General features: G+C 37.6%; 1 protein-coding gene across 4 annotated transcripts in view; it reads left to right on the top strand.

The window, feature by feature from the left end:
• OSBPL1A (oxysterol binding protein like 1A) overlaps positions 1 to 15,597 on the top strand; it is a 227,569-nt gene that overhangs the window by 20,849 nt on the left and 191,123 nt on the right. For all 4 annotated transcript variants that reach the window (XM_072829062.1, XM_072829059.1, XM_072829063.1 and 1 more), the window contains 2 exons: positions 7,279 to 7,364; positions 8,282 to 8,356. In XM_072829062.1, coding sequence (XP_072685163.1) covers positions 7,279 to 7,364; positions 8,282 to 8,356 — 161 coding nt within the window. The remainder of the gene's footprint in view (positions 1 to 7,278; positions 7,365 to 8,281; positions 8,357 to 15,597) is intronic.

The following is a 15,597-nucleotide window of genomic DNA, read 5'->3' as shown; positions in this document are numbered from 1 at the left end:
TAATCAAGTGAAAATAGAAAAATGTTCAAAGGAGATACAGCATGTGTCAAAGTCCAAGGTGAGAGGCAGCCTAGGTGGCAAGGGCCTGGAGGCAGGAGGGGTTGAGGGATAAGGTTGGGTAGGTAAGTAGCAGCTAAATATTAACGCACTCTGTGTAGCAGGTTGTACATATTACACTCATGTGTGCAGAGAAATAGAATTTATCTTCTAAAATGGCTCTGATATTTCAACATGCACGTTTTCCTTCTTGGAGTATGGAGAACTAAATGTTAGTCCTCAAGCTCAATTGCTTTTTGATAAACGATTGGTCTTCCAGAGCCTCTCAACTCTTCTTGCCCCATCTCCCCTTAGGTGGCATTTAAATGTAAAGATGAGCCTTGTGTGTATCTATAGCCTTTGGTTCCTCAGTGACCCTTTTCTTCCTAGTGCTCTTTAAGTATATGTAGCTGAACTTGGGGACAAAGTCAAACTGGTGTCTCTGTTTGTCATACAAGTGGTGCTTCTTGGCTGTTACTTTGTGGCCACTTTGCAGGTGGGGGCTAGTGGCTGCTAGGCAATCTTTTCCTATCACCCGGATGCCACTTGCCTGTTCTTGGTGTTCCTACAGTTTATCTCCCTCTCTGGGCTCATGGCACCATGTCTCTGCATTTATGTCTCTCTCTCTCTCTCTCCCCCAGGCCTCTGTCCCAGATGCATATTTTATTCTGCTGTGTCACATTTTTCTCCTATCCTAAAGCGACAAACCTTCTGGCTTACCCACAGTGGGGAAGGAGTATTATCTTTGCAGCAGGGAGGAAATGATAATCTGAGTTTTCCAGAAAGCATGAGTTGGTTTTTGGTATGCTAAAGGAATTCTAAAAATCCTCTTGGTCCTTCAACAAAGACCAGTTCTTTTGGTTTTTTAAATTATTTATTTATTTATGATAGTCACACAAAGAGAGAGAGAGGCAGAGACATAGGCAGAGGGAGAAGCAGGCTCCATGCACCGGGAGCCTGATGTGGGATTTGATCCCGGGTCTCCAGGATCGTGCCCTGGGCCAAAGGCAGGCACCAAACCGCTGCGCCACCCAGGGATCCCAGCAAAGACCAGTTCTTAATCTTTATCTGGGGATGCTATTTTGAAGGCTAAAATTATTCCCGGCATTTGAAAATCCTAATAACCCTTTATTATCTACCCTTCCCACCCTCACCTGTGGTTATTTTGGGTTAACTGGTGGGAATCACCTTCTTGGAAATGTAAAATTGAAACAAATGTGAATGCTTTTTCAGAATTTTATTGTTATACCTGGCAGTCAGACTTTGTCTTAGGGCAGTTTAAAGGATTTACATAAAGGAATGACACCAGATGATGTGCAGTTCACCAGAAGAAGTGAATAGGGAAAGGTGGGACTGGATGTGAGCAGTGTTTCCTCATGAGGATCACCTGTGCCAGGCATTTCTAGGATTTCTTTTCTACTGATTTGTTTTTCCAAACCCTGAGAAATTGAGAAAATGGTGAAATGTACTATAATTCCTTAAAAATTAAAGCTTAACAATCAACATAGAGACATTATTTGTTGGAAGGAATTACTGCTGTCAAGTTGAAAGTAAGAGAAGGAAGCACTGACCTGCAGTTGAAGGTAAAGGCCAGTATTTGTAGGATCAGGGTACAAAGAAGGATCTAATCTGTTTTGCAGGTAGTTGTTGCTATAAGTGTGTGTTCTTGGTCCTGTTTTTTTGCAAATATTAATGTTTAGTTTTGTGCCTTTTCTTCCTTTTTTGACCTTGGGTTTCCCGTTGAGGCACCTGCCATCTTGGGCTTGTCTGGTTTGATCCAGCTTCTATGGAGTACTGCCAGGACAGGACTCTGACTTTCCTGGTTGCTGGCCTACCAATATCCTGTTAGAATTACCTACTTGCTCTGATAATTTTTTTTTTTTTTAAGATTTTATTTATTTATTCATGAGAGACACACAGAGAGAGGCAGAGACACAGGCAGAGGGAGAGGCAGGCTCCATGCAGGGAGCAGCCTGACTGGGACTTGATACCGGGTCCCCAGGATCACACCCTGGGCCGAAGGTGGCGCTAAACCGCTGAGCCACTGGGGCTGCCCTCTCTGATAATCTGCTAAGAAATACGTTTTGGAAGCAAAATTGTAACCCAGGTCCAAAAGTGCAATAGCACATGGCTCTGGGGGTCCCAAACAGACCAGGTTCAAGCACTCACCACTGACAAAATCCAAAGATGGAGAGGTGAGTGGTGGTGAAACAAGCAGGGAATTTATTTCAATGAGGCCAACACCAGAAGACAGTGGGCTAGTGTTTTCAAAGTGCTGAAAGCACTTCTAGATTTATATAAGGAAAATGTAGAACAAAGGTTGGTGAGTAGGTACAGCTGGGCAATAAAGAGTAAAGGGCAGTTGAATCATTGTCTTGGGATCCATCATGTGTTGTCAATATTAGGACAGTCCCTCTTTTTGAGGGGCTAGCTTGGTTCCCATTACAGGATGCTTTGCCTGCCAGGTCTTTTGCCTGAGTTAAAAAGTACAGACTGAGGTCAAAATAGAGGTAGTTAAGGCTACAACAGTGTCTTCTTTCGAAATAAGAACTTATGCTGGCCGTGTCTACATATGATTCTGTGGTGGTGTCCTGTCACCTTGTTGGAAATTCTCGATGTGAAGCTACTTAAATGTTATCCATAATATCTGCTGGTGTTTCCCAGTGTTACAACATTCTTTGTAGGGTACAGTTCTTTGTAAATATTCCTCAATTTGACATTTCTTATTTGTTGAACAAAATTTTTGGATATCCATGGTAAGTAGTAAAGAGTATAAAGAATGAAGTATTTTAACATAGGATTTTGGGAATTCCCATTTCTTGGTCCAGAATCTTACTTGGAAATCCTAGATGTGAGGAGACCAGTTCAGAATCTGATACAGTAACTTAGAGGAGACCATCATGGGTTAGCTGGGAGTAGAAGCAATGGGAATGGCAACAAGTAGGTATAATAAGCAGTTAGGAAGTAGAATCAATAGGACTAACTGAATGTGGGGGTTAAAAAGGAGAGAAGTGGCAAGAGTTTTGCTTATTTTTGACTTGAGAACGAAGGGAATAATGGCAGTTTGTTGAGGGGAAAAAAAAAGGGGGAGAAGAACTAGCTTTAGTGAGTATGTACAGTTGACCCTTGAACAACACAGGGTGAAGAAGCACCAACTTTTCTGCAGAGTAAAAAAAAAAAAAAAAAAAAAAAATCCGCATATAACTTTTGACTCCCCCAAAACGTAACTGTTAATAGCCTACTGTTGACTAGAAGCTTTACTGATAATAATCAATGAACATATATTGTATGTTATATATGTTATATATTGTATCCTTATAATAAAGTAAGCTAGAGAAAAGAAAATGTTAAGAAAATCCTAAGAAAAATACATTTAAAATGTTTATCGACTAACGTCTGTATGTAAGTGGACCCATACAGTTCAAAACTCATGTTGTTCAGGGGTCAACAGTGTACATATAAAATGACTGGTGAGCTCAGCTTTGCTCTTTTTGAGCACAAGCTATTTTGTGTCATCCAAATGGAGGTGTCTAGTAAGCAGCTGCAAAGGGGAATGTGGATTTTGAAGTCAGTAGTACATGAACAGTGAAAGCAGTGGAAAAAGGCCAGGAGAGATACATTATTGGAGATACCAGTAATGAAGGACTAATCGGACAGTGGAACTTCCAAAGATCCTGAGAGAAGTGCTGGAACAGGGAGAGGTGCAGGGCTGTGGCAGCCTGGAAGGCATGTGAGCTGTGTTGTCCAATGCTTTCCAGTGCTGTGGCAGCTGGAAAGTGCCCCTGGGATTTGGTGACAGTGTTGGCAGATTTAAACTTGAGGACCATTTGAATGACATGGTGGGAGATGAACCTTTTCTGCTCTGGGTGGTAGGAGGCTAACGGGAATGGAAGGGGATGGAAAGGGGAAGTGCAGGCAGAGCGGGAGGGGAGAGTGAAGACAGTAGCTGCAAGGAGAACAGGATCCGAGAGGGCTTTCGTTGCTCTTGGTTATAGTGAAGAGGAAGGGGTGGACGATAAAGGAGAAGAGTACCTGAAAAGCAGAAAGGGATGGAATCCAGGATATAGGATCTGGATTGGTCTTAGATAAGTCAGGAAAGAAGGATGGAAGAATGCCTATTGGTAGCAGTGAGATAGTAGATTTGGCTCTAGGAAGCCCAGGGAGTTCCATGAAAGCTTTTCTTCTCATTGTGAAGCTAAGAGACTGAGGCCCTTTGTGAAGGGGAGGTGTGTGGATAAGAGGCTTAAAGAGAATAGGGAGGACTTTTAAGTGCATGTTGCAGAATGTAGGAGAGACACCTGAATAGGGTATTATAAGGATTGCCAAGCAGAGTCTAGAGTCTAGCTGAAGTATAAGATCCTGAGTTTAAGGTGCCATGAATCTACAGGGTTCTGTTATTTTTCTTCTACCACTGTTCAGCCACCTGGGAATAGTTACAGAAAAATCAAGCTAACATACTTACCAGGCTTCGAGGTTTTTGTAGGCTACTGTGACAGTTATGGAGGGGATTGGCAAGGAAGTTGAAGTGAAGGATCAAGATGATGGATTTATTGAAGGAAGTAAAGGTGAAGGTGTTTACATATATGAGAACTGGTTAAAGAATGAAGGGCTGATTCAATTGCATAAGTCTGGAAGGATACCTATGTGAACAAGCCAGAAAGAGGGCAGTTGGTGAGCTCAGAGATGATGACATCTAGGCTCTGGCTATGGGACTGGGTGTGTCACATCAAGCAGAGGCCAAGTTTGCAGGAAATGAGGGAAGCTGAGAAACTGAGAGACCAGGATACTAAATAAGTAGTAGACACCCCTAAGACAGTGGCACGGTTTGCATGGGGAGAAAGACTGTTGCCTAGAGTTACTTGGTGAGGGGTGAACCGGTGGGATACTGCTGGATGGCGGCAGAGAAGGTGTTTGAGACTTAATGGCAGAAGTCTCAAAAGAGGTTTGCAATGTGAGTGGAGTCCTTGACTAGAGATAGCATTGGGTTTTGATGCGGTGGCTCATTTGGCTTCTGTTGTGTGAGGATCAGTGGATGTGTGGGAATTGTCTGGGGAAGCTCCACCTGAGGGATACAGGAGAGTCCTTGTCCTCAGAAAGAGCTAGGTTTCAGTTGAGAACAGAAAGTAAGAGAAACATTCCATGAAATAGACTGTGGCTCTAGAATTTATTGACTCTAGATTATAGGTTCTAGAGGGCACATGTCTTAGAGGAAACAATTGTGGGAATTTGGGTAAGTGGCAAACAATCACAAGACACTATTGGTGGTATCAGTCCCTTGGGGAGCTGTCAGAAGCTTGTTCTGGGTGCATTGAGGCTGGTTGGTGTCTGGGTTTCTGTTGGCTCAAAATCTAAAATCCAGGAAGTGAGGGCAGCCATTAAACCCTAGTCCCTCCCAAGGAGTGCCCCTTGGGGGGCAGCATGCCCCTAGGCTCTGGTAGACCCTCCAGGGTGCTGGGCTTTAGAATTCAATAGGCTGTATGCTCTTATGCCTGATTTGGAATTTTGATAACCTTCTGGAGGTCTCCCAGCTCTAAGCTATAGTACCCTATTATTTTTTTTTCTTTCTGAATTGATTTGTATAGTACATTTTCATCACACACAATTACTCTATACCTCTCCTCAGCAAGGATCCAACATTTCATTGCTCTTAACTTTGGTTCTTGTTGTTTAGTTGGACTCTACCGCTCTCGTAACCCATATCCTCATTATTTGAGATTTTTATCTGAAGTCAGGACTCCATTTTCTGTCTCTATCTGCAGAGCTAACAACTTTCCAAATGCTGCAGAAGGGATTCTTTATCAATTCCATCTTTCTGTCCACTCTTATAACATGGTACAGGTTTTCTTGTCTTTTTCTTTCTTTTGTTTTTTTTTTTTTTGCTTTAATATATTTATGCATATAAACAGAAAACAGTAAAAAGTTCTCAGGAACCCTCTCCTCACACACCATGAATAATAATGTTGGTGAACAGTGAACAGAAAGAGAAATTGACGCAGAAAATTATTGCTGTTATCACAAGTCATTGTATTCCACAGTACCTTTTAAAACAGTTTGTATTTATCTTGTATTAATATTTGTTAATTCCAAGCCTCATCGGGTTTTAATTTTATAAGGTAAAGGATATATCCTTAACTAGGAAACTAAGAAAGATACATAGCTCTCTGGTCATTTTGCCTGCATTCAAAACACCAGGTTGTATACATCCATTTGTTCACCAAACATTCATAAAATGAACACTAACTTTTGACTAGTCATGTTTAACTTCTCTGGGTATACCCTACTGCCTGGATTATGACATGTAAAATTTTTTAAATTTTTATTTAAATTAACATATAATGTATTACTGGTTTCAGAAGTAGAGATCAGTGATTCATCAGCCTAGTATAATAACCAGTGCTCATTCCATCCATTGCCCTCCACATACATACAAACACACCCCACATCATCTTTATCCATTCATCTGATACACATCTGGGCTCTTTCTGTAGTTTGGCTCTTATGGACATCCCTGCTATAAACACTGGAGTGCAGGTGCCCTTTCAGATCATTAAATTTGTATCTTTCGGATAAATACCTACTAGTGTAATTGCTAGGTCATAGGTTAGCTCTATTTTCAACTTTTTGAGGAACCTCCTTACTGATTTCCAGACTGCACCAGGTATGGCACAGGTTTTCAAAAGGAGATGTTTTTCATGAAATACTGTGCTGAGAGGACCAGGTCTTTGCTAGATGATGGCAAGATTTTTAAAGATTCAAAACCTTGGAGTCAATTAGAGATCATTTACTTTGAATATGACCCCCCATGGTGTCTCTTTCTACCTTTTTAAGAATGAGGATATAGGGGATTCCTGGGTAGCTCAGTGGTTTAGCGCCTGCCTTTGGCCCAGGGCACTATCCTGGAGTCCCAGGATCGAGTCCCACGTCGGGCTCCTGGCATGGAGCCTGCCTCTCCCTCTGCCTGTGTTTCTGCCTCTCTCTATCATAAATAAATAAAAATCTTAAAAAAAAAAAAAAATGAGGACATTGAGTTAAGAGAGTGACACCAGAATCTGGGGCTTATGTATTCTAATCATTATACTTGTTACATTTCTTACTGTGTCCTGTCTCTTGCCTATCATTCATCAGCAGTGCAATGTGAAGGGAAGATTGGCCAGTGAATGGGAATACCTTGCTAAAGAGAAATTTTTATTATAAAATTACCTGAATAGCAAGTAAAAATGCCTTATCTTTTTCCATTTTTAGGAAGAAGTAAGTCTAACTTGGGCTGGACACCTCTTCATCTGGCATGTTATTTTGGACATAAACAAGTGGTTCAGGATCTGTTAAAGGTACATTTATGGCTTAAGTTTTTAAATGAATAAAAGAAATATTACTGCTATGGAAATTATGAAAGTCTTAGAAAAGCCAACTAACCATAGTAGATTACTTAACACTAACACACTTAATTATTCTTTGCTAAAAAGTAGGTTAGCCTGATGACTGGTTAAAATTCTATTTTTTTTAGTCATTTGATTTTTCTATTGACTTTTTAAAATTGCAAAAGTGAATGTGTGAGTTAATGTGAAGATAATAGTTTTTAATATAACAGTTAAAAAAATAACCTAAGCACATCCTAAATGATTAAAAAAAAGATGCAAAAAAAAAAAAAGATGCAGAATCTCTTAATGAGCACCGTATGATTTAAGATCTCACATTTTTTCAATTCTGTGATAATGTTTCACTTTGATATTTCTGAAATTGCCTTAAAATTGGGCAGTACATTTAAGTAGTGGCTTTTTTTTTTTTTACTGAAAACTTACTAAATTGGTGGAGAAAATATGGTATTTTGTTCAGAATATTCTTTTTTCAATATGAGGGTTTCTAAAGTAGAGTGAAGGTCTGTAGATTTTTAAAGGAAAGCAGCTTTTTACTCTTCTACCTATTATGAAGTAGACTTTTATCTCTCTAGTAGCTTTACTGTTTTACTGTGAATTGAATTGAATTTTAGCATTGACAACCAATGAATATTAACATCATTTTACTTTTGAAATATTTAATATATTTTTTAGGTGCCTGACTGGCTCATTTGGTAGGGTACACAACTCTTAATCTCAGGGTTTTAAGTTCAAGCCCCATGTTGGGTGTTGAGATTACTTAAAAATAAAATATATATTTTTTAAAGAAATAATATATTTTTAGAGAATTATTTTCACCTTTATGTATTTCTTGACATGTGGAAGATGTCTAAAGTTTTCATGTTTGTCAGGCTGGTGCAGAAGTGAATGTATTGAATGACATGGGAGACACGCCGCTTCATCGAGCTGCCTTTACGGGACGAAAGGTGAAAACATTCCACATTTGGTGTTTGGGTGGAATATTTGGGAGAGCAGTCACATGTTTTTTTAAGACTCTATGAATAGGAACTGGGCGAAGCCACAACAAATACATAAACCAGCACTTTGGGTCAAAAGGCCACAAGCTCTTGGAATGAACGTGAGGTCAGGTATTTCCACTCTGGAATCCTGACAGGAGCTCTTTCAGTCCCTGCTCCTGTCCTCTAGGGATGGGGAACTCCTGATAGTTCTTTTTTTTTTTTTTTTTTTTTTAAACTGCTTCATTGAGGTAGAATTTTATGTTGCATAAAACTCACCTACTGTAAGCGCACATTTTGGTGATTCTTAGTACATTTACATAGCTGTGCAGCCAGCTCAGAACGTTTTCTCATGCCTCTTTATGTTTATTCCCTTCTGTTCTCCCCTGCCTCAGGCTGTCACTGATTGGTTTTCTATTTCAAGGATATCTGTCCTTTCTAGAAATGTCTTGTAATTGAAATCCTACAAACTTTTGTGTTTGGCTTCTTTAATTTAGCATGATACTGTTGAAGTTTATTCATGCCATAGAATCCATGTATCTGTGATTTCTTCTTTTTTATGACTGAATAACTTTCCATCTTATGGCTATATCACATTTTTTAATCCTTTCACTGTTCACTGGAAGGACTCTTTTCCCATTGTGTTGTCTTGGCACCCTTGTTGAAATGAATTGACCGTAAATTTCTAGACTTTCTGTTGTCTTCCTTTAATCTGAATCTATTGTTACATCAGTACTACATTGCTTTTATTACAGTAACTTTATAATTAAGTTTTGATATTGGGTGGTCTGAGTTTTCCAGCTGTGATTTAAATTATTTCGACTATTGTTAGTCAAAATAGTCCAGGGGTGCCTGTGTGGCTCAGTCAAGGTAAGCATCCGACTCCTGGTTTTTGGCTTAGGTAGTGATCTCAGGGTCATGAGATCCAGTCCAGCACTGGGCTCTGCACTCAGTGCAGAGTCTGCTTGAGCTTCTCTCTGCCTGCCCTGCCCAAAATAAATCTTTAAAAAAAACTGTATTTCCATATAAATTTTAGGATCATTTTAATTTCTACAAAAACACCTGTTGGCATTTTGATTGAGGTTGTGTTGTCTAGGGTCTATGGATCCATTTGGGAAGAATGGCCACTTTAACAATATTGAGTCATCCAATCCATAAATGGGAAATGCCTGTTCCTTTGTTTAGATCTTTAATTTCTATTGGCAGTGTTTGGTAGTTTTCAGTGTACAGATCTTATACTCCTGTTAAATTTATTTCCAGGCATTGTATTCTTTTTGATGCTATTTTGAATGGAATTTTTCTTTTAATTTCCTTTTCTGATTTCTTCTTGCAACTGTATAGATAGATAAGTTGATTTTGTTGTTAATCTATATATTGTGTCCCTGTTGTTGATCTGTATCCTTTATCCTTGCTGAATTTGTTCATTAGTTCTAGTAGGCTTTTGTAAATTCCATAGGATTTTCTCTACACTGGATCCTATCATCTACAAATAAACACAAATGTACTTCTTTTCCAGTCTGGATGCTTTCTTCTCTTATTTTACTAGATCTTAGTAAACTGTTGAATACATATGATGAAAGCAGAAATCCTTGTTTTTTGATCATAGGGGAATAGCATCTAGTTTTTTTACCAGTAAGTATGGTGTTTGTGGGTTTCTCTTAGATTCTCTTTATTAGGTTGAGGAAGTGTTACTCTATTTCTAGTTGGTTGAAAGTTTTTTTTTTCTCTAAGATTTTATTTATTTATTCATGAGAGACAGAGAGAGAGAGAGAGGCAGAGACACAGGCAGAGAGCCTGAAATGGGACTCGATCCTGGGTCTCCAGGATCATGCCCTGGGCTGAAGGTGGTGCTAAACCGCTGGGCCACCGGGCTGTCCTGGTTGAAAGTTTTTATCATGAATGAATGTCTAGTGCTTTTCCTGTCTTTTGAGATGAGCATGTGATTTTTTTCTTTAGTCTGTTAATATGGTATATTACATTAATTGATTTGGGGATTTTAAACATAGCTGTGTAAATCCCACTTGGTACTGGATAATGTCTTTACTGTGTTGCTGGATTCTCTTTGCTAACATTTTGCTAGGGCTTTCTTGGGTCTGTATTCATGAGAGATACTGCTTTATAGTCTTGTTTTCTTGATCTGTTTATTTGACTTTGGTAACAGGGTGATACTAACCTTATAGAATGAGTTGGAAAGTGTTCTTTTCTTCTGTTTTCTGAAATAGTTTGTAAAGGATTGGTGGTATTCTTTAAGTAGTTGATAGAATTCACCAGGTAAGCTATCTATGCTTGGACTCTCTAAGTGGGAAGATTGTAAATTACTAATAAGCCATCTATGGTTGGACTTTGTAAGTGGGAAGATTGTAAATTACTAATAAGCTATCTGTGCTTGGACTTTTCTGTGTGGGAAGATTTTAAATTACTGAAACAACTTAATTATTTTATGTAGGTCTGTTCTGATTTTCTGTTTCTTTGAGTCCACGGTGGTTATTTTATCTTTCTGGATTTTTTTTTTTTAATCTCACTTAAATTGTCTAATTTCTTGGCTTAAAGTTATTCAGGATGCTCTCCTGTGACTTTTCTGGCTATAGGGTTGGTAATGATAGTCCCTATTTCATTTGTTTTTGCTAATTGGTGTAATCTTTTTGTCTTGGTTAGTTTGGCTAAAGATTTATCAATTTTGTTGATCTTTTTCAAGAACTGACATTATTTTGATATTTTTTGTTCTGTTTATTTCATTTCTGTTCTTATTTCTCTTTTTTGGTTTTTAATTTCCTATTTTTTTTTTCCTTAAAGTGAAAGCTTATTGACTTGAGTTCTTTGTTCATTTCTAGTACACACATTTAAAGCTATAAATTTTCATTTTAGCTGTATACAATACATTTTTGACTTGTGTTTTTATTCTCATTTAAAATATTTTCTGACATTTTCGTCCCTTCTTCTTTGACCCAGAGGTTATTTAGAAGTATGTCTGCCACATATTTGGAGATTTCCCCCAAATTTCTTTCCATTATTGATTCCTAATTTTCCTTATGATCAGATAACATACTTTGAATTATTTATTGAAGAACATGAAATTCTTTTAAAATTTATTATGGGAGCACCTGGGTGGCTCTGTCAGTTAAGTATCTGACTCATGATTTCAGCTCAGGTCTTGATCTCAGGGTTGTGAGTTCAAGTTCCATGTTTGGCTCCATATTGGGCATGGAGCCTACTTAAAAAAATAATAAAATTTATTAGGAACTAGTGGTATAGCATTTGATCTGGGAGAATGTTTTTTGATTGCTTGAAAAGAATATATATTCTGTTTTGCGGGTGGAGCATTCTATAAATATCCATTGGCTTAGTTGATAGAGTTGTTCAAATCATTTATCCTTAACTGATTTTCTATTTGTTTTATGAAATATTGAGAGCGTTCTTTGAAGTATAACTATAATTCTGGAATTGTGTAGTTTCAATTCTGTCAGTTTTTGTTTCATGAATCTTGGAGCCCTATTAGGTCCATATCCATTTGTAATGGGGTTATATGGAATATATGGCAATATATCTTCCTCATGTATTGACCTTTTTTATCACTACAATGTTTTTGCCTTCAGTAATGTTTCTTGTCATAAAGTTTATTTTCTACCTGGTTAATATAGCTAGTCTAGCTGCCTTATGGTTACTGGTTACGTTTTATTTCAGGTGTACAACTCAGTGATTTGATAGGGTTATATATTATGCTATATTCACCACAAGTGTAGCTATCATCTGTCTCATTACATCACTATTACAGTATCATTGACTATATTCCTTATGCTCTGCTTTTGTTTCATTGACTTACTCATTCTGTAACTGGAGGTATGTATCTTCCTCTCCTCTTCATCCATTTTACCCACTTCCCAAACCCCTTCCCCTCTGGCAGCCATCAGTTCTCTGCATTTATAGTTCTGATTCTGCTTTTTGTTTGTTCATTCTTTTTAGACTCCTTTTATGAGTGTGGTCATAGCATATTTGTCTTTTTCAGTCTGACTTCACTTAGCATAATACTCTTTAGGTCCACCCATGTTGTTTCAAATGGTACAGTTGCCTCCTTTTTATGGCTGTATAATATTCCTGTGTGTGTGTGTGATCTTCTTTATCCATTCTTCTTTTTTATATCCATTCTTCTATTGACGGACACTTAGGTTGGTTCCATGTCCTGACTATTGTAAAGAATGCTGCAGCAAACAGGGACACATTTTTCGAGTTAGTATTTTCATTTTCCCTGGGTAAATGCTCAATAGTGGAATTATTGGATCACATAGTATTCTTATTTTTAATTTTTTGAGAAACCTCCATACTGTTTTCCACAGTGGCTGTACCTATTTACATTCCTACCGTCAATGAGTGCATGGGGGTTGCCAACACTTGTTTCCTGTCTTTTTGATTTTAGCCAGTCTGACCAGTGTGAGGTGATATTTCATTGTGGTTTTGATTTGCATTTCTGTAATAAGTGAAGTTGAACATCTTTTCAGTGTCTGCAGACCACCTGTTCAGTTGTGTGTTTTTATCTAGTCTGACAGTTTCTGCCTTTTGATTTAGTGTTGGGTCTATTTACAATTTTAATAATTTTTGGTTTACATCTTTGATTTTGTATTTGTTTTCTCTATGTCAGGTTTTTGTTCTTGTTCCTCCTTGACTGCCTTCTTTTCTGTTACAAAATATTATTAGTGTAAAATTTTAGTTCCTCTAGATATTAAACTTTCTGATCATGTTTATCACAGCAACTTCACACTCTTTATCTGCTAAATACAACATCTATGCCCACAGACAGTACATTTCTGTTATCTGCATTTCTCTTATGAGTTTCTTGTTTCTTTGCATGTCTCACAAGTTTTTATTGAAAACTGGATTTTTTAAAAAAGATTTTATTTGATAGAGAGTGCATGCACAAGCAGTGGGGGGAGGGTGGCAGGCAGAGGGAGAGAGAGAAGCAGGAAGCCTGATGCAGGGCTTGATCCCAAGACTCTGGGATCATGACCTGAGCCAAAGGCAGATGCTTAACTGACTGAGCCACCCAGGTACCCTGAAAACTGAACATTTTTTATAATGCATTTTAGCAACTCTGAATTCTGACTTGTCCACCTTCAGGTTATTTTTTTCCTTTTTTATTAATTTGTCTGATCTTCATCTGTGAAATCTGGAATATAAACCAGGCCTGCTGATAGCTCTTCTTTTTTTTTAAAAAAAAATTGTTTTAATGTTTTAACATGATTTCTGTTATGGACTGAATGTGTTCCCTTAAAATTCATATATTGTAATCCTGTCCCCCCAGTGTGATGCTATTAGGAGATAAAAAGTAGGTGAGGGATGGGAATAGCCTGTACCTTCAAGGCTAAAGATGCCTGATAAGCTCACCTGACATTCTAGTTCTATTGAATATGCCACTCAATTTGTTGTCTTTATTGAATACCCAGCACCGTGAAATGATTAATTTTGTTCAGTTTGAAGTCATTTTTTAAAGATTTTATTTTTATTTATTCATATGAGAGAGAGAGAGAGAGAGGCAGAGACACAGGCAGAGGGAGAAGCAGTCTCCATGCAAGGAGCCCAATGTGGGACTCAATCCTGGGACTCCAGGATCATGCCCTGGGCCAAAGGGGGGCGCTAAACCGCTGAGCCACCCAGGGATCCCCCAATTTTGTTCAGTTTTATACTCATTTTTCAAGATGACAGTTCTCTGAACTCTTCACACCACCATAGCCAAAAATTGCTTTACCTCTTTTTCTTGATTTTTTTCGATTATTTGAATGATCTCGTAAATGATCTATGATAGTTTTATTTGCTTACTGTCCATAGTTTAATATGCCTTAAGATTATTTAAAATCCTATATTAAACTTTATATGCATTTGTCACAAGTCAATAATTTGATTATATCATTTCATACTTTTTATTATGAGTAGATTTAACTAATTTTTGTGTGAATTACCATGAATGAACCTTGTATGTGCTTAATAAGCATATTTGAATTAGTATATTTTATACCATTACAGTCTATATGCTCATGTGTTGATACTGGTGAACCATATATGCAGTCTTGCTAAAGCTGAGAAAAATGTACTTTTTACAATAAAAAATAAAAATAGTGGGTAAATTGCTATACTTTATGGGATTTTAAAAATGAGCTTCAGATAGTGTAATTTGCCTGATCCATACATGAACTACTTGCTCGTATCTTCACAGCCTGCACTACTCCATTTTTCTTCTGTGTAAGCAAATTCTTGGGGTTGACTTGGATCATGAGATGGCATTCTTGACAGTGCAGCTCAGATGCTGTCTCTCTAAATACGACTTTCTGCAGCTGGGAGAAAACTGCTTTTCCAGATTTCCTGAGCGTATTACATCACTTTCATCTTCTACCCTATAGTTATTGTGTATATCTCTTTACTACTAGATTGAATTCATTTTAGTTTCAAAGAATTAACACACATCAAGTTTTAGTATCTTTGATAAGCACAGCACAGGTCTTTCTGCCTATCTCCACATACCTACCTCAGATCGGCTCATTCATCTGTACTTGGTTCTTCACGTTATTTGCCCGTTTCTGCTGTATTCTTGAACTTCAAACAGGAGACTCTGCTATAAATTGGGCCTTAGTTTGATTTGAACATATTAGCATATATATCATATTATCTCTTGTGTTAGAAAATTTAGCTGAAGCTAAATGGGTACCTCACACAGGAAACTTGAAAAATTTATGTGCTTAATGTTTAAGCATGATTGAATTTTGCAGAAAGTTTAATTTTCTAATTGTGCTTATGAAAGGAACCCAATTATCTTGTTCTGATGTGATCCTTTACTATGAATATAATTTATAATTTAAAACATGTTATGGTAGTGAGATTCAGTGATTTAATAACTAGAATGAGTTGAAAAGGGATTTGGTTTGTTATTAAAGTATTTTACATTCGTGTCCTTCAGAATGTATAAAATCTCCCTGAATTTCATGAAGGACCTTCTGGCTCTTCTTGGTAATTACTGACCCCTAGTGTTATCTAATCAAAATGTACCATAATTCTCAGATGTACTCAGCATTTGTTCTTTGGTTTTTCAAATGCAGTTAGAGTGCTGAAGTTTTTATATTTTTTATGATAATTATAAAATAGGGATACAATTGGTACAGTAAATAATTGGATTGTTGTACTAACCTTTATGTTGATTGACTATTTTCCAACAGAGCTAAGAATACATT

Source organism: Canis lupus, chromosome 6 (genome assembly GCF_048164855.1).
Source record: "Canis lupus baileyi chromosome 6, mCanLup2.hap1, whole genome shotgun sequence".
Taxonomy (NCBI): Eukaryota; Metazoa; Chordata; class Mammalia; order Carnivora; family Canidae; genus Canis; species Canis lupus.
This window is presented reverse-complemented; position numbering and strand designations above follow the sequence as displayed.